Consider the following 22,566-nt stretch of genomic DNA (forward strand, 5'->3'; position numbering starts at 1 on the left):
CCCTAACCAACTAGGTTGTGGACACTGATTGTAAGTCCAGAGGTTCGAAACCAGTAGGGACGGTCGTCATTCCACTGCAGGCTTTTGCCACCTGTATCGAACAATGCTAGTTCTGTTTATATTTGGGATGTATGTGTGTGTGTGTATATATATATATATATATATAAATATATATATATATATATATATATATATATATATATATATATATATATATATATATATATATATATATAGTGGAATTACGACCTTTGTTTGCTGTTCAACTGAGTTCAAGTCAACAGAGACGTTTAGTTAACAGTAACGAAATGAGTGATCGTATCACTTTTTTTTGCTCTTTTTTTTTATGTCTCTTGGTCCATCATAAACTTCTTTGCTTTTGTTTATTATTGGATGCAAGACCCTAGTATTGCTTATACAATTGTAAATCACCTACCTACTGCCCAACCGCCTGAAAGATTAATCACTGAATAAATGAAGAAGATGCTTTCCATGGAGTGAGCAATTAATCCATGCTTTTGTTACATCCCGCCTTGATTTCTGTAATTCTATTTTCATTGGCCTTCCAAAAAATCTGGTAATTCGTTTACAAAAAATTCAAAACTGGACTGCCAATTTTATCTTCAAGCAAACTAAGTTTACACATGTTACCCCTCTTCTTAAAGCATTACACTGGCTGCCAATTGAAACGCGTATACATTTCAAAGTCCTTATTTTAATCCACAATTGTATTTATAACCATTTATCTCTAAACTACGTTTCAGAACTTCTAATAGTAAAGCAATACAAGCATGCCACCCGTCAGTCAAAATTTATTACCCTCCTTGAACCTCGGACCAATGGGGTTACTTATGCCAACCGTGCTTTTTCAGTTTCTGGTCCCAAATTGTGGAATTCCCTCCCAAACCATTTAAAATGTATACCTAATAAATCACTTTTCAAATCAAAACTAAAAACCTACCTCTATGCTAAACATTTTTCAATTTGATTTGTAATTATATTTCATCGTTGCATTATTATTTTTGCTTTTCTTTCTATTCATATTTATATGTATGGCGCTTTTGACAACTATTTTGTTTATAATTAGCGCATTATAAATCTTAGTTATTATTATTCTTATTATTAAAGCACATCTTTAAAGATTGATTGTTTTGTTGGGTTTATTATAGGTATTTTCACTTTGGCACGGTCAAGGCAGTCTTTTAGAATCGAAAAATTTACTATGTTTTTGTGTCTTACAGATCCGTGCAACCCAGATCCATGCCTTCTTTTACAAGTCTGTACTGTTGTTGATGGAGCCGCCGTCTGCACCGGTAAGTAATGTTAGTCATGGTCGTCTGTGTTTATTTTATTCCCAGTTTGTAACGAATCACTTTGGCACGGTCAAGGCAGTCTTTTAGAATCGAAAAATTCACGGTGATTTAAGGGATATCTTGAATAGATTCTCCCTTAATCTATCGTAATAATACTCTCAATATAATAATATTGAGGATTTATTTAGCGCAGACATATCCATTGATAACGGTGCTCAATGGGCATGACAGTATTACCCTGGTCCAGGATAACCTGTCGTACATAGAGGCCACCCCTCCAACTCTTCAGAGCTTTTGATTTGTTACTTGGGTGAATCCGTTGGGAGATAGAATCGAACCATGTGAAGTGACATAGGAGGTCTTTCTTCTCAATTTTGTATCCAGATCGAGTGATACGAAATAGCAGATTTGATTCCTTACCTCCTGCAACGGTGCCAGGGCAGACAACAAAACCATGCTTGCAAATTATTTAATTTTTTTTTTTTTTTAACATTCTTTCCCGTTTTCCATTTCTCTTCTTTCATTGTAATAATCACGTTCTTCCTTTTTCTCGTGTTTCCTGTAGATCCATGTGATCCGAACCCCTGCCCCGGAAATGGCGTTTGCACTCCAACTCCACCAACATTTCAATGTGCATGTAAGTATATACGCCGATTTTTCTAGATAATTTTTCTAGATACTGCGTGCATGGTCATGCAATTGTACTGATAGGATCAGCGGTACTAATATCTTACTTCCATAACAACAGGACAGGAGGTGCAGATCCAGTCGGTTGGAGGTATACCTCTTCCCCCCTCCCCACCGTATGTGTTTTATTTCTCTATTTCTGCTTTTTTTTAATATTGTTTGTTCCCACCCCACCCCCCCCCCCCCAGCTGACAGCTTTGTAAATAAACTAAACCAAAAACTGTTAAAAATGCAGTATGTTAGATTCAAGTAATTTTAGAACCCCTGTAATTTAATGTAAAGGAACACAGCTGAAGAATGGTTTTGAACAGAATACTACGTCGGGCCCCTCAGCAGCCACTATAGCTACGAACTCGATCCTCCTTTTAAAGGACTGTAAAGACCATACACCCGTAGGGATACAAGCCTAAAACCTAAAGAGTAGCTAAACAAAGGGGATGCAATAAACCAGATCCTGCTCATTATTTCAGATTTATACCTGGATTTTAGAACGAAAGGCTATATTTCCAAACAGGATGAAGTAAATCCAAGAGAGTTAGGATCCTTTTTCGTTGCTAAGGGATCATGAAAATTGCGGTTACAAATTGGGATGCTAATTATAACCGAAACGATGAGTCTCTGAACTATCAGAAAGCACTCCCAGTAGTTCCATTACCGTAATGAAAGTAACTACTTAAGTAGCTACTTAAGTAGCTACTTAAGTAACTACTTAAGTATCTACTTAAGTAACTACTTAAGTAACTACTTAAGTAGCTACTTAAGTAGCTACTTAAGTAACTACTTAAGTAACTAATTAAGTAACTACTTAAGTATCTACTTAAGTAACTACTTAAGTAACTACTTAAGTAAAAGTAATAAATGTGATGAGAGAGGGAACAAAATCATAATCAACAGGGCTCTCCGGCATATGAACAGCGGTCATATTAGTCCTAATGTGTGGGGACCTGTACCCTATTGATTTATGACTTGACAGAGGAGTCGGTCACAAGTGCATTTTACAAGCTGCGGACAGGCGCCGATGAACCGTCAAAATTAACACCAACTAGTTCATGGATACCCAACTTGCGCAGTTTCGCCAATCGCCAAAGTGAAGTGCTATAGAACGAGACGCGAGTCTGATCACTCACGGTGCCGCTACGATCTGAAGTCACGATTCGCAGAACTAAATAGGAAACGATATGACGACACCCGCTGTTGAATTAGGGCTTGGCTTAGAGAGGAGCATTAAAGGAGCATTCAAGACATTATAAAGACTTGTCTTACTACAGTCAGATTAATCTAGAAGTACCATCCATGCTGAATTTTTTATTGTATTGAAATATGAATTATTTTCTCCCTTTCTATTTCGTTCTTCCTATCTGTCTCACTCTCTCTTCTGTTTCGCAGCTCCGGATATTTGTTCGACCGTCACGTGTGATCCGAGAGGAACTTGTTTCGAAGCCACGCCAGGCCTGGCCGAGTGTGGAGGTAGGTGAACTCAAAGAGAGTCATAAATGTGGCCGGAAAAAAAATAATTTGTGTTGTGTTGAGCACATGGGTTATTCAATATAATGCCACTCTCCCGGGCAGATACCTGCTTTTGAGTGATTCAAAATTTTTCATGCACTCTGATTTGTGCACAAACCATCAGGAGATTCACCGTGGCCTAATATTCAGCCCTACAGTAACAATATGTACTACGAAAGCGATTGAACACGAAGAACCTGTAGCTACAATAAAAGGTTACGAAATAAAAAATAAGAATTTTGAAAGAACGGCGAGACATATTTAACGTAGGGTATGTTGCCGATATTGACAAATTTGATCGAGCCAAGCTATAAGCTTGAGGCATGTGTTATTGATATGTTGTATGTTCATACAGTTCCAATTAGACAATGCTTGAAATCTTTGATACTAGTAAAAAAAAAGTCCAACCTGGGTATAGTTTAATGCTCTGGTGAAAAAGGTTGGAATAGACCTCGGAGTATAGGGACACTATAGGGTCACTATAGGGAAACTATAGTGCCCCTATAGTCTCCCTATAGTGCAATATAGGTACACTATAGGGGCATTATACGGAAGCTATAGGGGCACAATAGGGACGCTATAGGGACGCTATAGGGGCACTATAGGGGCATTATAGGGACACTATAAGGACACTATAGGGGTACTATAGGGAAACTATAGGGGCACCATAGGGACGCTATAGGGGCACAATAAGTCATATAATTTCGCTCTAAAGTATTTACACAGTTGGAGCGTTCCTTTCCATTGATAATCACTTTATTCACCAATATTTTGATAGTATTTAAGGTACAAACCTGCTCCTTTCTTTAATGAAACTCTGGATCCATCACTGAGACCAAGGTAGAAGGGGAGGGGGGAGGGTCTACTATGACCTAAAGATTTCTAATGAAATTATAGCTAGCTACTTCTGAACTTTGACATCTTAAGTTACTGTTTTCTTCTGTACTGATATTCTTTCTTTCTACAGCGTCTGTGTCTTTGGTTTTTAGTTTTGTGGACTGGTTTCTAAGGACATATTAAATTTATCTATAGCCCCATAATAACCTTATCAGGCAGATTTGTATGTTAATTTCTCCTGTTAATTTAAAAGTAGTTATTTTTTATTAGAATTTCAAACAAATATGTTTTGTTTTAATGATAAATTCTCTTATTTAAAGATCTCATTAGCTTGACTGACCAATATTGTTTCAAATAAAGGAGTGAAATTCCAAATGTTTGACATTTTCTTATAGTCTATTAACTGTGTTTTCCTACGTCAAAGGTCTGCTGTATAGCTCCCAACTATAGCACGCTATCATGAAAAGTATCTTGAGATTACGCAATCGACCCTGCCTTGGTCGTAAAATGACCTCTTTTTACCAATTAGTCTGCAACGCCTCTCATATATTATTTCTTGTATGAGGGTCATTGTGTGAATGCCAGATTAACTACATTCTAGACTGGAACATATTTCCACACAGTGTTTACACAAAGAGCCCAATGGTGTTAAGAAGCTGTGCAGGCTGTGTAGAGCCTACAGGACGATTGACCAATGTGGCAGGTCGATTCCGTAATCACAAAACTTTCCTAGCCCCAGCGTGCTTTAATTGGAGCCAATGAAGCAGATCTTAAAATACAGTGATTTTTATAAGTGCCTTAACAACAACAGCAAAAAAGAGGATTGAATCAACTTCATTATTTGGTTATTCATGAATGTTCATTTGATGGAAAACTGTGATCAAGTTTGTAAAATAATCAGAAGGCGTGGAAAAAAATTGCCAACCAATATCCAAGAAATAATTTTAAGTCACTTCAACATTAAAAGAAGGTAGCTTATTTATGTTCACCCATCAGTTATCAATATTTTTTGCCTAAATTGCGATGCATGTCTTCAAGACGATCCAGGACCCATATACACAGAATTATTATTATTTTTCATCGTTCTGTACTGTTTTCATGCTGGGTTTGGTTTGCAACGATTGGCCAGGTTACTTTGTAATTTTAACTAATACACTTGACTAGCAATTGCAGCTTTGAAACTTTGTCTATGATTAGCATATACGTATTATTTACTTGTTCGTTGTATCTTCTTTTTTTGGGGGGGGAGGTGGGGGTCGGGGGTGGGGGTCATGAATCAGGCAGATTTTTGAGAAATGAATGCTTTTTTGTTCTCCTTGGCAGTGTCTTGTCAGTCTCCGGATCAAAACTGTGGAGCTCTTGGTGGTTTCTGCCTTGATACAATCGCAGACATCACTGGATTTTGTATTTCAAGTGAGTGCCTAACATCTGTATGTTCCAAATTTATCCATGTTTAAATAGCATTTGTTTTTGTTTTGTTTCTTGAAGCAGAATAATATTGAGCTGATTTTGATGTAGAAACAAGAAAATTTGACTCTATTGAACCCACACTTAAAATCCCATGCGCCAGGGATTATATTGCTCAGGCTGCACGAAAATAGCTAGATTGAACTTTTTTATCTTGAAAATAAGTAGAAGGAAAAAAATTGGGTAAAAATATTAATCATTTCAATAATCGATCTGTGTGGGCAGCCAAAATGAAGATAAATTCCGCAACCATGTATGGAGAAAATCCCGCGACCCACCTGGCAACATTTTGTGACCCACTTTCTTGGGTTTGCAGCCCGTAATCTTGCAGATCGACCATCCTCTAAAACCATTTTACTCGGAGCTAACGGATAATTCCCCGTGTGTCCGTTCTTTTTTCTTTTCTCTTTTGGCTTCATTGGATTGAGTCCTGAAGGTAAAACACCGAACCCTTGAAAATAATAATTTTGTTGTAGTGGAATGTGAGGGTTCCGTTTGAGTGACTGAGTCGGCTCGCTCATCTCTTTTGCAGATGGTGGTGAACCACTTGAATGTAATCCAGTATGTGGCGCCGGAGAAACGTGTCGAGTTGGTCTCTGTATTGGGGGTAGGTTGTTCTTATTGGTCAATTTATCATCCTTTTTCACTATGATTTAAAATGATTTTAATGATTGTTCCGCCATATTATATTGTAGTTTTCTTTCTTACCTACACTGATCTGTATAACGTTTTATTGGGTTTGGGTGGACATGCAACTTTCTCACACATTTAAGAATTCATTCGCCATATTGATTTAAACTTTAAACCATATGGCAGGGGAAGTGTTTTGGTGTAGTGGGGGCGGGGGGAGGTTGGGAGAAGGGCAAGTATCAAGCTTAGAGTTGGTGGGCCCTGTACTATACTCTTTTACAGTAATGTAATTACCACCTTTATTATGGCTTAAATTTACAATAAGAACAAACGCATTGAAATATACCAATGGCTTTACATGGACTTCTTTGATTTACCACCTGATATAAAATAAATAAATACGTAAGAGGCAAAGCGTGGTCTGACGGTGCACAAATCTAGGTGCGTAAAGGTCTTAAAAAATCAAGGCCTATAGAAGGAGAAGGACTCGAGGAACAAATTAATATTTCCCTGCCTGTATACAAGTGAGAGAGAATGACTAGCATGACAAAGAAACACAAGATTACTTAATCATAATTTAACCAACTACGGATGCCACTGTAGAGTTAATTTGCCATATCATTTGAATAGTAAAAATGAAAGATATCTTTTACACTATTACAGTAATGCAATCATTTGAGATGAAATTTTGTAGTAACCCAAGTCCTTGCTTGATCCAGCCTGTGCCTCCCTCTCCTCCTGTCCATATCTTTGTCTCCTCCTGTTCATATCTTTGTCTCCTCCTGTCCATATCTTTGTCTTCTCCTGTCCATATCTTTTTCTCCTCCTGTCCATATCTTTGTCTCCTCCTGTCCATATCTTTGTCTCCTCCTGTCCATATCTTTGTCTCCTCCTGTCCATATCTTTGTCTCCTCCTATCCATATCTTTGTCTCCACCTGTCCATATCTTTGTCTCCTCCTGTCCATATCTTTGTCTCCTCCTGTCCATATCTTTGTCTCCTCCTGTCCATATCTTTGTCTCCTCCTGTCCATATCTTCTTTGTCTCCTCCTGTCCATATCTTTGTCTCCTCCTGTCCATATCTTTGTCTCCTCCTGTCCATATCTTTGTCTCCTCCTGTCCATATCTTTGTCTCCTCCTGTCCATATATTTGTCTCCTCCTGTCCATATCTTTGTCTCCTCCTGTCCATATCTTTGTCTCCTCCTGTCCATATCTTTGTCTCCTCCTGTCCATATCTTTGTCTCCTCCTGTCCATATCTTTGTCTCCTCCTGTCCATATCTTTGTCTCCTCCTGTCCATATCTTTGTCTCCACCTGTCCATATCTTTGTCTCCTCCTGTCCATATCTTTGTCTTCTCCTGTCCATATCTTTGTCTCCTCCTGTTCATATCTTTGTCTCCTCCTGTCCATATCTTTGTCTCCTCCTGTCCATATCTTTGTCTCCTCCTGTCCATATCTTTGTCTCCTCCTGTCCATATCTTTGTCTCCTCCTGTCCATATCTTCTTTGTCTCCTCCTGTCCATATCTTTGTCTCCTCCTGTCCATATCTTTGTCTCTTCCTGTCCATATCTTTTTCTCCACCTGTCCATATCTTCTTTGTCTCCTCCTGTCCATATCTTGTTTGTCTCCTCCTGTCCATATCTTTGTCTCCTCCTGTCCATATCTTTGTCTCTTCCTGTCCATATCTTTGTCTCCTCCTGTCCATATCTTCTTTGTCTCCTCCTGTCCATATCTTTGTCTCCTCCTGTCCATATCTTTGTCTCCTCCTGTCCATATCTTCTTTGTCTCCTCCTGTCCATATATTTGTCTCCTCCTGTCCATATATTTGTCTCCTCCTGTCCATATCTTTGTCTTGGGAGGTCAAAGGTCATTTTGGGCGACAAGGGGTCAAATTGTGAAAACCTTGTAAAACATGATATCTCAAGAAGGGAAAAGTGGACCAATCTCAAGTGGATCAAGTGCACGAAGTTTGTCGTTTTATGTGGAGGTCAAAGACTATTTAGAGTCACCATGGGTCAAATTGTGGAAACGTTTTAATAATCTACCGTATTTCCCACCTACCAGCATATTAGATAACATGTGCATTACGCATCATAAGAACAGGAGAGGCTGTTGGCAATTAGATATTAGCTTCAGGGCATCCGTAGATAAAAATCCGAAGAAAGTAGAAGAAGCCGGTTGTCCTTGGTAGATATCAATCTGTATGCTGAATACAAGAATCATCAGCTGCCAATATGTGTATATTGTTTGTCATATCTCAATGCATTTTGCTGTACTACTTAGATTGAAGTACGTTTAGTTGTTACCCACCCTACAGCCTAGTGTGTCACATTCATATAAGATTATTCATGTAACATTATCGAAAAAACACTGCATTTTTGCTGTCTGGTTATATAAAATATTTTACTCTTTTGCCATTCCTCCCCACCCCTTCCCCATACCACAGATCCTCAGGTTATACAGCAGTGTGATCCCGCCTGCCTTTCTAGTCAAGTTTGTGTCAACAATGTTTGCACTGGTGAGTTTTTTCTTTCTTCTTGTTTCCGTTATAATAATAACAATAATAATACAAAAATAATAATAATAATAATAATAATATCTATAATAATAATAATAATGATAATGATCATGATCATGATCAGTGATCAGTGATCATGATCATGATCATGATCACTGATCACTGATCACTGATCATGATCATGATCATTATCATTATTATTATTATAGATATTATTATTATTTTTTATTATTATTATTATTATTATGATTATGATCATGATCATTATCATTATCATTATTATTATTATTATTATAGATATTATTATTATTTTTTATTATTATTATTATTATGATTATAATAATCATAATCATGATCATAATCATGATCATATTCATGATCATAATCATAATTATAATTATAATCATAATCATAATAATAATAATAATAATAATAATAATAACAACAATGGTGATTTATAGCGCACCCATATCCGACCGGAACAGTGCCCAAGGCGGCATGGGAGAGAAAGACCAAAAACCAAATAAAAAGGAAGCAAAAAACAAAATTATATCAGTATTAAAGTCAATATGCTCAGATTTCTGCATTTGTCAGGAGTTTCGTCTAATTTGAAACCAGACGAGAAAGAGAAAAGAAAGCAGTAATCGACTCCAGAGGAAATAACAATGTCAATTTTTGTTCAGTAAAATATTAATCAAAGTGCTAATAATGACACTATATATCATTTGAGGTAATTGTTATGACTTAGAATATTTGCCTGAATTTTTTCACCGGCAGCAGTAGGTTCATTCTGTTAAACACGTTTCATTCAATCTGGTTTAGTCCTGGACAGGGGCAGACTGGGTTTTAAAACCGGCCCGGTCCGCCACTGGTCCTGGTGATATAACCACGGTCGAAATGTGTGGTTGTCTCTCGCTGTCATGAAATCTTTGCTCAACTTGCTCTGTTAATATTTGTTTTACTTCTTTATACTATTTTTGAATTCATTGTGAATAAAACGTTTTGGTTTACATTTAAAGTCATTGTCACATGACTGGCCAGTGAGAAGAAAAACCCTTATCTATTGACCTGGCCAAGTTCTCCTAATTTACTTTACTCATGAGTGAAACGAAGAGACCCTTATTTGCTCCCCGACTGGACAAAACATCGGCCAGCTCCGGTGTGAGGATTGTTCAGCATTTAGTTGTTTATTTTCACATACGATAATGGTCATGGTTGGGTTGGGGGTATGGAAACAATGAGACTCTAAATCAATTTGTTTGGATTAAACGGTGATGTTTGGGTTTGTAGTTAGAGGGTGTGAAGACTCGCGCAAAAAGAAACGTCTAATGCCGGTAATCTGACCTAGTTTCGAATGAGGTGTAACAGAAGTGTTAGACACCACCATCGATCCCAGAAAATACACACACAGCTTGCTACCGTTGGTAATTAGACACTAGTGTACAGTCAGTATATACAGCTGCTGACAATACCCACAGCACAGGTCCAGCTAAAGATAACAAGGTATCAGTTTCATTACTGTCTGCATTTTGTAGCGACACGAACAAAATGTCACTTGCAAGCAACGGAAAGTTAACTTTTTCAGATGGCCGCACGCGCTTTTGGGCGAGTCTTCAATGCCTTTAACTTGGCTGGCTCACACACAGTAGCCCCTATCATTCCACGTTCCAAACAAAGTTTTGGAGAATCCACCGCTAATGGCCGAAGAGAATTAAAAGTGAAGCACTTGCCTGTTTGATATGCATTAGGAACCTTGCACTTCGGTTCAAACCTTAAAGGCTACCTTGTTAGCAATAATTCCTTCCCTGTTCATCACATATATAACAATAATAACAATTTTTAGTCTCCTTTATTTGTATTTATTTGTTTGTATCCGTTGTCGTTGTTTATATCTTTATGTATTCCTACTCCTTAATAGATCAGTAAAGGCGTTAAACGTTATGTTTTCTTTCTTTTTTGGATAGTGTCCTTCATATGTGATATTCTTTGTTCCACACATTTCTGAATATTTCCTTTAAAACTTGCATATATGAGGGGGTAAATTTTTTACCTTGAATTTATAGATTTTCACATCTGATACACTTTTATCATGTATTGTTTTATATTCTTTTGCAGATCCGTGCGATCCAAGCCCTTGTCCGGCAAATGAAGTCTGCTCTGCAAATCCACCAAGTCTCACACCTACCTGTACAGGTAAATGTGGAATAATAGATGCCCAAGTAAAACTGAGGAATCTGTTTGATTCCAAAGTAACTTAGACTACATTCGACACCATTAGGACCTAGTATGTGGTAGTATAAGAGAGCTACCTAATTGCAAATATCACAGCAAACAATAACTGTCAATAATAGAAATAGATTTTCCCTAACAAATGCTTTAAATTGCAATGTACTAAATTTATTTAATAACCGATAAAGGTCACAAGCGTGGTTAGACATTTATGTGTGTTTTTTTTCTTTTAAGTGTCCTTCATATCTTATATTCTTTGTTCTGCACAGTTTGATTACTTCAGTACAACTTGGCATATATGAGGATTAAACTTTTTAACTTGAATTTTTATAGATTTACAAATTGAAATCTTTCAATGAAGTTTAATAAAAATTTCAGTTGTGAGATGTCCTTTCCATTCTGGTACACTCTTATCATGTATTGTTATATATTCTTTTGCAGATCCGTGCGATCCAAGCCCTTGTCCGGCAAATGAAGTCTGCTCTGCAAATCCACCAAGTCCCACAGCTACCTGTACAGGTAAATGTGGAATAATAGATGCCCAAGTAAAACTGAGGAATCTGTTTGATTCCAAAGTATTAACTTAAGACTACATTCAACACCATAAGGACCTAGTATGTGGTAGTATAAGAGAGCTACCTTATTGCAAATATCACAGCAAACAATAACTGTCACTAATACAAATAGATTTTCCCTAACAAATGCTTTGAATTGCAATGTTCTAAAGTTATGTAATAACCGATAAAGGTCACTAGCGTGGTTAGACATTTATGTGTGTTTTTTCTTTGTAAGTGTCCTTCATATCTAATATTCTTTGTTCTGCACAGTTTGATTACTTCAGTACAACTTGGCATATATGAGGATTAAACTTTTTGACTTGAATTTATGGATTTCCAAATGGAAATCTTTCAATAAAATTTAACAAAATTTCAGTTGTGAGATGTCCTTTCCATTCTGGTACACTGTTATTATGTATTGTTTAATATTCTTTTGCAGATCCGTGCAGTCCAAACCCTTGTCAGGCAAATGAAGTCTGCTCTGCAAATCCACCAAGTCCCACAGCTACCTGTACAGGTAAATGTAGAATAATAGATGCCCAAGTAAACCTGAAGAATCTGTTTGATTCCAAAGTGACTTAAGACTACATTCAATACGTTTAGGACCTAGTATGTGGTAGTATATGAGAGCTACCTAATTGCAAATATCACAGCAAAAAATAACTGTCAATGATACAAAAAGATTTTCCCTAACAAATGCTTTGAATTGCAATGTACGAAAGTTATAATTGTATTGTTGTTCAGCGCCATGAGTGTTTTAACAGTAATGTGCGCTTTACCAAGTGTTTCCATCTTAACCTTAACCTTATGTAATAATAGGTAAAAGGTCACAAGCGGGGCTAAAACATTTATGTTTTTTTTCTTTTAAATGTCTTTCAGATCTAATATTTTTTGTTCTGCACTGTCTTGAATACTTTCTGTGTAACTTGGCATATATGAGGATTATACTTTTTTAATTTCACTTAACAGTGCAAACTTAATACAGAGAAGAAAATATTGTCAATAGCTTTAATTACCTGCTCATTTAGTGGCCATGAGTATTATGGAGGTTGACACCAACAAACTAATATTGAATGTGTACCTTTCTTCAGCAACTCAAGGTTTGTGCTCAACATTGAGCTGTGAGCCTGGAACAACGTGCGTGGAATTCACGAATACTATTGCCCGGTGTGGTGGTGAGTTACTGCTTTGTAAATGTTCATTGGTCGGTTGGCTTTCATGAGCAATGGCCTATTTTGCATAATTCGTAAGATAAATTCTTCCTGTTTTTTCCAAAGAGTTTTAGTGATTATAACAGCTTATGCCCTAATTATCAGATGCGGGTAAGGCTTGGTTAGTTGTTCCCCCCCCCTCCCCGGTAATACTGACAAATGTACATGTGTAAAGCGTCATCTTTAAGAATAGTAAAACCGTGTGAAAGACACAACCAAAGCAATTACTGTGAAATTTGGAATGACCAATTTCTTAAAACACCACAAGACAAATATGCGCCAACTGCTGCACCATGCAATTGAACTTGGTCAATCTTTGAAGTATTTGCAGGTTAAATTTAATTTAATTCCACTATATTTTATTATTTAATACAGGTCATCTGCTTTGAATGAAATGTTGAAAAGCTCTATGTGACTTACATTTCCTTTTTGTTTACAGTGACTTGTTCATCTCCGCTACAGAACTGTGCATCACTGGAGACGGGTGCAGTTTGTATGGATTTCAGTGGTACTGCGATCTGCCTATCTGGAGGTAGGCAATCTCTGCGTGTTAAATTCACCAGGGAGGAAGGCTATTTCAGAGTGTAATAGCCATGCATGCAGCCACATTAATACTGTTTACATGTTGGAGAAAGCCAAATTTTACAATTTTAGAGCATATGGGACCCCTTTTTTTTATTTTTTTTATTACCTGATTGGATGAAGTTGAAGGTATAGGTAGGGCAGTGCCTCTAACTGATGTCACTTTATGTGTGTGAAACTTTCACACTTGTTTTCCTTCAGATATGGGAAAACATGTTACCCCATACTTTTATATGGTCTGATGACTAAATCCTTCTAGATATCTTAAAGCCTTTATTGCTTCTATTGCCACCGTCTTAATTCGCTAGACCATATATAGAGAGGATATCAAACAACATTGTCACAGATTTCCAGCAATCAGGCACATACTTGGGCATAGCATGGCTACCTGCTTGTGGCCTTTAAACAAGTGGAGCAACCCGCACCCCGATTGTAGCTAGCACTTTTCGGAGATCCGTGCCCTTCTGAAACTTAAACCTGCTTGCCTCCCGGAACAGTCGGCACACCGGTTCCAAGCTGGTAGACCGGTAGGCCAATTCACTCCCACCCCCCTGCCCCACCCACCCTAATTATGCAACAAAGTGATTTAGTGATCAAATAAACCTATGTAGAAGTGACCAATAAGCAATTGAGTGATTGGACAACAAATCAATGTTTATTAGCAAGTAACTACTGGTTGCCATGGGGTTTTCTTCTTCCCCCTTTTTTTGTAGGACAGAGTAAACAAAGTGAAGAAATGTGACTTCTCGTTCTCCTACATAGCATTCATAACAGAAGTGAAGTCGTAACTTTTAACAGAATTGTCAGCCATTTTATGGCATTTTCAATGTCTTTTTAATTCTGAACATTTTAATATTTTTATTTTCATTTGAATATACAGCAGGTAATGGCTTACTCGACTGCAATCCTCCTTGCAATGATGGGCTGGAGGCATGTTCTGGAGGGGTTTGTTTCGCTTGTAAGTAGACTATTTTGAATCCCTCTCAAATTTTTGAAATATTTGGTAATTTAATGACATTGTGAAACTGCATTTACAGTATACTTGATGTGAAAGTTAGCAACCGTCGAAGCTGCATGTACTCAATGGAAACCATTTTGTCAAGATTTTATCTTGTACTTAAGTTGCGCATTTTTGATGCTGTCGGGTGCAATATGTACAGAAACGTGAGCATTGCAGCGTGATAGTGTAAAGTACATTTCTCTTGAACCGTGGTATTTACATAACTTTATCTGCCACAATCTGCTGGTACCCAGCTTCACGATCATTGGAGGAAGGTAAGGGTGCCTGTAAACCTTTTTTTTATACCAACAATTGCACAAGTAATGTTGAAAGGAAACAGTAAAACATTAAATTTCAGGGACATTAAATTTCAGAAGAAAGAGAAAGAAGAGTTTTTTTTTTATTATAGTTTCATTTTTATAGAGCTGCAAGTTAGGCCAGCCGTTAGAATATTTCCATATATTTTAGACTTTAAAAATTTCATGATATACATACAGCTTCTTACCGCTCCCACAAGGCCTTATTTAATCTTTCATTATTTTTTTGCTCCCTAGACCCTGTTGAAATTGGTAAGTAACAACATCCTTCTTCTTTGTCCTGCCCATCCCCCTCATCCTCCATCCACTTTGGAAGTGCTAATCCTCTAATTGCAAAATTTCTTGGAACAGTTTGAGACCTAGTTTAAAGTGAACTTGAGGCACACAAACACACAAACAGCCACACAACAGAATAGTCTATTGCTACTAGCCTTACAACCCATCATCTCAGTAATGTGCAACTGGCAACTTAACAACCAGATCTCCGGTATCAAACCTACTGCCATTACTTTCTACTATAAGAATTATGCTCAGCATCTGTATAAAATGTATCTATTTGTAATCACGTGCACGAGGACCTCTTCTCAAGCATTTGTACACCACTTGTTTGTCTCACACTTGCCAATGATGCCATCTCAATATCTGTAAACCTATTTGTTAGTCAATACATGTGCTGAACAAGTACCTCTACTCAGTGTTGTAACATCATGCATGTGCTGCACAAGTACCTCTACTCAGTGTTGGAACTCCATGCATGTGCTGCACAAGTACCTCTACTCAGTGTTGGAACTCCATGCATGTGCTGCACAAATACCTCTATACTCAGTTTTGGAACTCCATGCAAGGTCTGCAAAAATTCCTCCACTCAGTGTTGGAAATACATGCATGTGCTGTACAAGTACCTCTACTCGGTGTAGTAACTCCATGCATGTGCTGTACAAATACCTCTACTCAGTGTAGTAACTCCATGCATGTGCTGTACTAGTACCTCTACTCAGTGTTGTAACTCCATGCATGTGCTGTACAAGTACCTCTACTCGGTGTAGTAACTCCATGCATGTGCTGTACAAGTACCTCTACTCAGTGTTGTAACTCCATGCAGGGTCTGCACAAATACCTCTACTCAGTGTAGTAACTCCATGCATGTGCTACACAAGTACCTCTACTCGGTGTAGTAACTCCAATTAACGTTGCATGTGCTGTACAAGTACCTCTACTCAGTGTTGGAACTCCATGCATGTGCTGTACAAGTACCTCTACTCAGTGTTGGAACTCCATGCATGTGCTGCACAAGTACCTCTACTCAGTGTTGTAACTCCATGCATGTGCTGCACAAGTACCTCTACTCAGTGTAGTAACTCCATGCATGTGCTGCACTTGAAGTACCTCTACTCGGTGTAGTAACTCCATGCATGTGCTGTACAAGTACCTCTACTCAGTGTTGGAACTCCATGCATGTGCTGTACAAGTACCTCTACTCAGTGTTGGAACTCCATGCATGTGCTACACAAGTACCTCTACTCAGTGTTGTAACTCCATGCATGTGCTGTACAAGTACCTCTACTCAGTGTTGGAACTCCATGCATGTGCTGCACAAGTACCTCTACTCAATGATGTGAAGATATTGTTGATCGCCGAGCCAAAGACACCATCTCAATAAATCTGATTTGTTAAACTTCTCTTGCAATAGAACTCAGCTTTATGTATCTACAAAGTTTATAAAACCAGTTTGCAAATATCACCACCGAAGTGCCTTGCTTAAACCATATACATGTGAACACTAACAGTTAAAGGATGGTGTTCAATTTATAGTCAAGTTGATTTGGTCACAATGAAAATAAGCTTCTTAAAGGGGATACTGATGCAATCATCATCTTTGGCTTATGTGGCAAAGAAGATCTTTTTGAAGAAAACTATACCCCCTCTCCCCCTTTCCAAACATCTAAGCCAAAAAAAAAAAAAGTGTTTCAGAGAGAGATATAATCTAGTTTAAAAGTTTGTGTCTGGGATCTGGCAAATCTGTGATGTCATAATGCCACTACTAGGATCTGGAAATTTTTGCCCCATTTTGCTCTTTCTTTTGTTCCTTTTCTTATATTTTCACTGTGAAATGTTATAATAGCGATGACACTGTAACCAATGCATAACTGCCTTGAGATGTACAAATGCAACAATATTGTACCGAATACAATTGATCTCAAATTTGTGGCCGACAGTGTAACAATTCACCCCTTTCAAATCTTTCTTCATGTCTCTGATGAAGGATGATCGATAAAATGCTTTTAATTTAGTTCTTTGTATTGATTTAAAGAAAACGTTTTGCATTTTATTTTCTTTGCTCTTGAAAATATGTTACATGTTCATTAATTTGTCCAGTTTTTTTGTGGTCCCTCAGTTTTGCATGTGGGTACTTCAGTAAAGAGGGTTTGGGCAACGAAATGTTGGGAATCGAATGGAATCATCAAATGTTTCTTTTAAGATATCGATTTGTGAAAATTGAGGCGAATACAGTTAAGAAAAACAACAGAGGAAAGGATTGGGGGCAGGGGGCCGATCGGAGGACGGAGTATATGAAACTGGGTGATGGGTATGAAGGATTATATTTCGGTACCTGTGTAGGAGTACGTTCAAGAAGTTTACTTTAGGAAAAAATGGTTTATACTCAAGGTCTTCCAAAGTACCTAATAATTACCTAGTTAAAGGCAGTAAAGATTGACATGTATATTTTACAGAATATTACTCAATTATTAACAATCGGGTTAAAACAAAACAAAACAAAACAAAACAAATATATATTTATTAATGTGATTACATAGTCCTCCTATCAAAATGTGCACGTGTGTATCCCTCTTGTTTGTACATCGTTTGTCAGTTTAATAATTTGTTGCTGGAACTGTCCACAAGTTTGTTATTTCTCTGCCCTTTTCATTTCAGCCGGAAGAAAACGAAGGGATGCAAATGGTGAGTTTTGTTTTACGTCGCATGTACGCAATCCCGTTGAGCGTGGGCCCTTTTAATTTTGCATTTGAATATTTCTCGGTTCCTATACAGTTAGTAAATTAAGATTGATTTAGATAAGTATGGGTTCAACAAAACTCAAAGATAAGCCGGAAAAGTGAAATAAACTTCCAGCTTCCACCTCGATCGAACCCGGGCCTGGCACTTTATATATGCCGACTCCCAAACCAAAGAGGCCATGGATGCTGATATATATGTATGTACAGATATGTATATGTATATATATATATATATATATATATATATATATATATATATATACATATAGACATATATATAGTTATTTATATTTATATAAATACATATATATATATATACATATAGACATATATATAGTTATATATATTTATATAAATACATATATATTTATATATATATATATATATATATATATATATATACATACATATATATAGTTTGTGTTGGTTCTGTCACTCTCCGGTGATGCTGTTAAATGTTAAATGTTATTTGCAAACATAATATGATTCTTCGAGCACCACAGTTTAAATTTTTCAAAATTGCCAGCCCTGACAATCGTTCTATTGTTTAATATCCCTCTCTTTGTCTTTCTTTTACGTCCACAGAGTTGATTCAGCCCGAGGGTTCCGTGTCGAACTATTCTGTCGATTGGGCAACGTCGTATTTCACCGCTTTCTTCACCGGTTTCATGCTGGTGTGTCTGGTGGCATTGTACATTCGAATGAGGATCAACAAATCCGCAACAGAAAATGATTCTGATGTTTAGTGTATCTTAAAAGTTATCATTGATCTCATACCCGCCTGCCAACAGATTTCTATGGTGCAGTCCCTGTTGCTGTCTTTCAACAGTGCGAAATGTAAACAAAATTTGTCTCTCTTCTCTTTTCCAAATTTTTGTTTTTCACTCGTTACTTAAGATCAACCTAGCTATTTCTTCATTTAAGCATGAACTGAAATTTATACTACCCAGTTGTCTTTCTTTGAATGATACGCACTTTTCTTAAGAATATGATTAGGTTTTTTTTTATACAGTTTCAAGGAGCACAGTCAAGGGCAATGTTGTTTTTTTTTGTCTTTTGTGTTTGGCTATCAGGAAATATGAGTTCATTTTTGGTGGATTTGGGTCATTATCATATCAATGTTATATCTTTGATAATGTTATCAGTCTCTGGGGAACAATGAACCCCATTATTTTGCTTCTATCCCATCGTTGCCCCCTGGGCTAAATACACGCTATACTACACTCTGGAATCGCAGGTCTCCTACCCATCTACTCGACCCTAAAAAGTGGCACTTTATTTTAAGCACTTTGCTATAGGTTACCATGAGTAAGGTATGTTAAAAATTATTTGCAGGAAAAAATGTTTGCAAAATTGTCCAATCTGTATACTGTGTTCTGAAATGAAGTTGAATTTTTTATGAGCATATATGTCCTCCCTAGTTTCGCATATACTGACGAATATGCATATAGTTTTATTTTGTTTTACGTAGTGACGAATGCTTTTTGAAACATCTATATGCACTTAAAATTGTTCTACATCCATTAAAATTAGAACGACAATAAAATATAATCTGTTGTCTGTAACCTTAAAACTTAAGTAGACTGCTTAAAACTTTATTACTTGTAAGATCAAACATTCAGTCACAAATCAGTGAAATGATTCGGACGGTGATGTATTTTTTTTTAACATTTCTTCAGTACGCGAAACAAGGAAAAGATTATGTATAAATTAGAGGGCCTGTCATTTTCTAGGATCTTCAGGGGCTGACTGTAACTATAACAGAGCAACTAAGAGTACATTTAAAAGGAGACAAACAGATAGACAGCTATTGAGATTGAACAGTTGAAGAATGAAAAGAGCAACACCAGGCAGGACAAATATCTGCATCTGGTTATCTTCATGCATCTCTTTGGTATAGCATCAAATCGTCAATCCATTTATAAACACATTTAATTCATGTTATCATCCTGTCATTCATGTTCATAACAATACTGTATTTGTGTTTTTTTTAAAGGTTAAAGGACCAGGAGTTTACAATGATTAGAGGAATTGGGCAGGGAAGCTAAGGCACATATCAGATGTAAGGGGAATGGGGGAGAGAGGGGTTGTTGATACTAATGTATTGGGTGCAAGTGGGACGGACTTCTGGTCAAAAGGAAACTCCTATTGGCGGAGAGAACGATGAAAGAGTCGTACGAAACAAGGGAAACAAGCCTGGGAAGATGACAGGTACTGGACACTGAAATAGATTCCTGTGGTACTGGAGTGTAACATTATGTAACGTTAGTATTGCCTGGTACTCAAGCGACTGTTGTAATTCAATATTTAATTGTCAACTAAGCTTTTTTCCCTCTTTTCCCCTATCTGTCTTTCATTAATTCTTTACTTTTAAACAGGACAAAATGGCCTTTATAATGTCATTTCTTCACTTTTTGCATTCCTTCAACAAGTTTCCTTTTAGTGCTCCATCATGGAACTGTGTGGTGTAATCACAGAAAATTTCTTTAGATGTAATGTATTGCGACCTAAATAACCGAAAATATTTCGAATTATTGCAACAGACCTGTTTTTGTTTGTCTGTATGATACAACCTCATTTTCTGTGTAACACTCACATAAAAAATATATAAAAAATGTATAAAAAAAATATGAGGAAACGTTTGGAAAATGTAATGTTATAATTTTTATTGCTTTCGGCATTCTTCCACATCATATCACATATTTGGAAAAGGGAAACTATAAAATACTTTTTGACAAAATATACCAATTTTTATCCGATACTAGTATTTGTTTTGTTTGTGCGTGTATTTTGTTGTAAATTCAAGGATTATCCCCCCCCCCCCCAATTTCAAAGTTATTAAAGAGTGATACAGCACTAAGATGTTCGCCGACCTGGTGGGATGATGTACGGTTTAGTTCATTTTGGTCTTCCAGTATCCCGTGCTCGCTTCTTTAGATTTTCACAACAAAAGTTGACGAAAAGAATTAAGAGCACTTATTTCATCATCAAGCAGTATTTATAAAGCGTTGATAAAAACTCTTCAAAAACGCCTTAAAAGAGAAAGGTTTTAAGCTGTTTCTTGAAACTGTTCAGTGAGTGGCAATATGTCTGAGTTCATGTGGCATGGCATGATAAACAAGGGCCAATTCTAGAAAATGCAGGACCTCCGTATCCATTGAATTTGAAGCGAAGCTTAATAAGGAGATTATGCGGCTATTTTGGGAAAAAATGACAAAGATGAAACAGAGAAACAAATACCCAAAAGATGAGCATAAACATAAAATTATTAGAAACGTATCAATACAAAGTGGTATTCACAGTCGGTTATTTTCATAAAAGTATTTTCATATTATTGCTAGAAGTTTTGATTAGGCAAATTGTTATCGTCACTCATTTAACTCGTGCGTGTCAGTGAACTCGATTTTCATGGGGCTTATACGGGGGACGAAAACAAGAAAGTTGTTTTAAATAAAAACGGCTGTTCTTAATGCTGCAAGACATTCCATGCACTGAGATGAAAACTTGTTTTACAATTCGATGTCGAGAAATCCCACTGAGCACTGTTTCACCCTCATCTCCGCTTCACACTTACACACGGGGCAATGTATGTTATGAGTCACAGGCATCTTATTTACCTGCACATATCATATTCTCTGTTGTAAGCACTTCTCTCCTCACCCTCTACCTTACCCCTCCCCCCCCCACACCCTCCCCCACCAAACTAACACACCGGTACCATACGCACAGGTCACCATGCAGAGCGAGATCGGGTCCCCTTTTTGCATTCATTATTTTTCTTTAACGTATATCTATAAAACGAGATTATATATGTTACTCTTTATTCCATATTTCCCAGGTCCTCCAATTGACCCCGGGCACCGGGACGGTATACCCCTGACTCGTCCTCTCTCATAAACAAGGGCGGCGGAAGCACTTTAATCTGGGGGGGGCACCGACATCAAAGGGCACTTTGCAGAAATTCGATTGGACTGATGCAGCCTTATATTTAGTACCCTTTATAACTCTTATTGTATTATCTTATTTGCGTATACACATCACTCCATCAACGCCCCCCCCCTCAAGGAAAATATGCATATAGCACTGCGATATCCAATGTGCAAATTGGGAAACAAGGAACAAGTTTTCTTTTGAGACAAAATGAGGTGAAATCATGCTAGTTGCTAATGTAGGAATCATCCGAATTAGAGTTTATTTCTTGTTAATATCTTAACAATTTTTTTCCATTCGAAATAGCTTTGAGTTTGACCCACAGAAATTCATTAAAAGTCAGGGCGAAGCCAGGATTTGCAAAGTTGTATGCACGACTATCTGAGCGGAGCGCCACCACCGGTTGGCGCGGAGCGTACAAGAAAAGTTTTGGTTTTACAAACCCCTCAGATGGCCGGAAACGGCCCTTCCCGAGTGTTCATTCTGGTTCCCTGGCCTCTAATTGCTAACTTGAGACACCTCAAAATTTATGTAGAAAAAGGGCACATTTTTAACCTGAGGAAAAGTGGGGGGGGGGGGGGCACGTGGCCCCTGTGCCCCCCCGGTTCCGCCGCCCTTGCTCATAAAGTCTTAACATCATTACACTCGCCCCCCCCCCAATCTCGGGCCCTGCATGGTGACGACATCGGAAAATTAACCTTTAAATTTCCAATTTATTATAGATAGATAATTCCTTTGTTATATATAACTGTATAATCACGTGTCA

The 22,566-nt window shown here is 37.4% G+C and overlaps 1 protein-coding gene across 17 annotated transcripts in view; it reads left to right on the plus strand.

Moving 5' to 3' along the window:
- LOC139975754 (uncharacterized) overlaps positions 1–20,629 on the plus strand; it is a 106,263-nt gene extending 85,634 nt beyond the window's left edge. For 14 of the 17 annotated variants that reach the window (XM_071983889.1, XM_071983890.1, XM_071983896.1 and 11 more), the window contains 15 exons: positions 1,242–1,313; positions 1,879–1,950; positions 3,387–3,467; positions 5,667–5,756; positions 6,343–6,417; positions 8,886–8,957; positions 11,073–11,150; positions 11,628–11,705; positions 12,183–12,260; positions 12,835–12,918; positions 13,394–13,486; positions 14,417–14,494; positions 15,091–15,105; positions 17,788–17,814; positions 18,456–20,629. In XM_071983889.1, the coding sequence (XP_071839990.1) occupies positions 1,242–1,313; positions 1,879–1,950; positions 3,387–3,467; positions 5,667–5,756; positions 6,343–6,417; positions 8,886–8,957; positions 11,073–11,150; positions 11,628–11,705; positions 12,183–12,260; positions 12,835–12,918; positions 13,394–13,486; positions 14,417–14,494; positions 15,091–15,105; positions 17,788–17,814; positions 18,456–18,616 (1,154 nt within the window). In that variant the 3' untranslated portion in view covers positions 18,617–20,629. The remainder of the gene's footprint in view (positions 1–1,241; positions 1,314–1,878; positions 1,951–3,386; positions 3,468–5,666; positions 5,757–6,342; positions 6,418–8,885; positions 8,958–11,072; positions 11,151–11,627; positions 11,706–12,182; positions 12,261–12,834; positions 12,919–13,393; positions 13,487–14,416; positions 14,495–15,090; positions 15,106–17,787; positions 17,815–18,455) is intronic. The other 3 variants (XM_071983891.1, XM_071983892.1, XM_071983894.1) reach the window with 3 other exon arrangements.
- Positions 20,630–22,566: the final 1,937 nt, after the last annotated feature.

The sequence above is a fragment of the Apostichopus japonicus genome, chromosome 11 (genome assembly GCF_037975245.1).
Source record: "Apostichopus japonicus isolate 1M-3 chromosome 11, ASM3797524v1, whole genome shotgun sequence".
NCBI classification, from domain to species: domain Eukaryota; kingdom Metazoa; phylum Echinodermata; class Holothuroidea; order Aspidochirotida; family Stichopodidae; genus Apostichopus; species Apostichopus japonicus.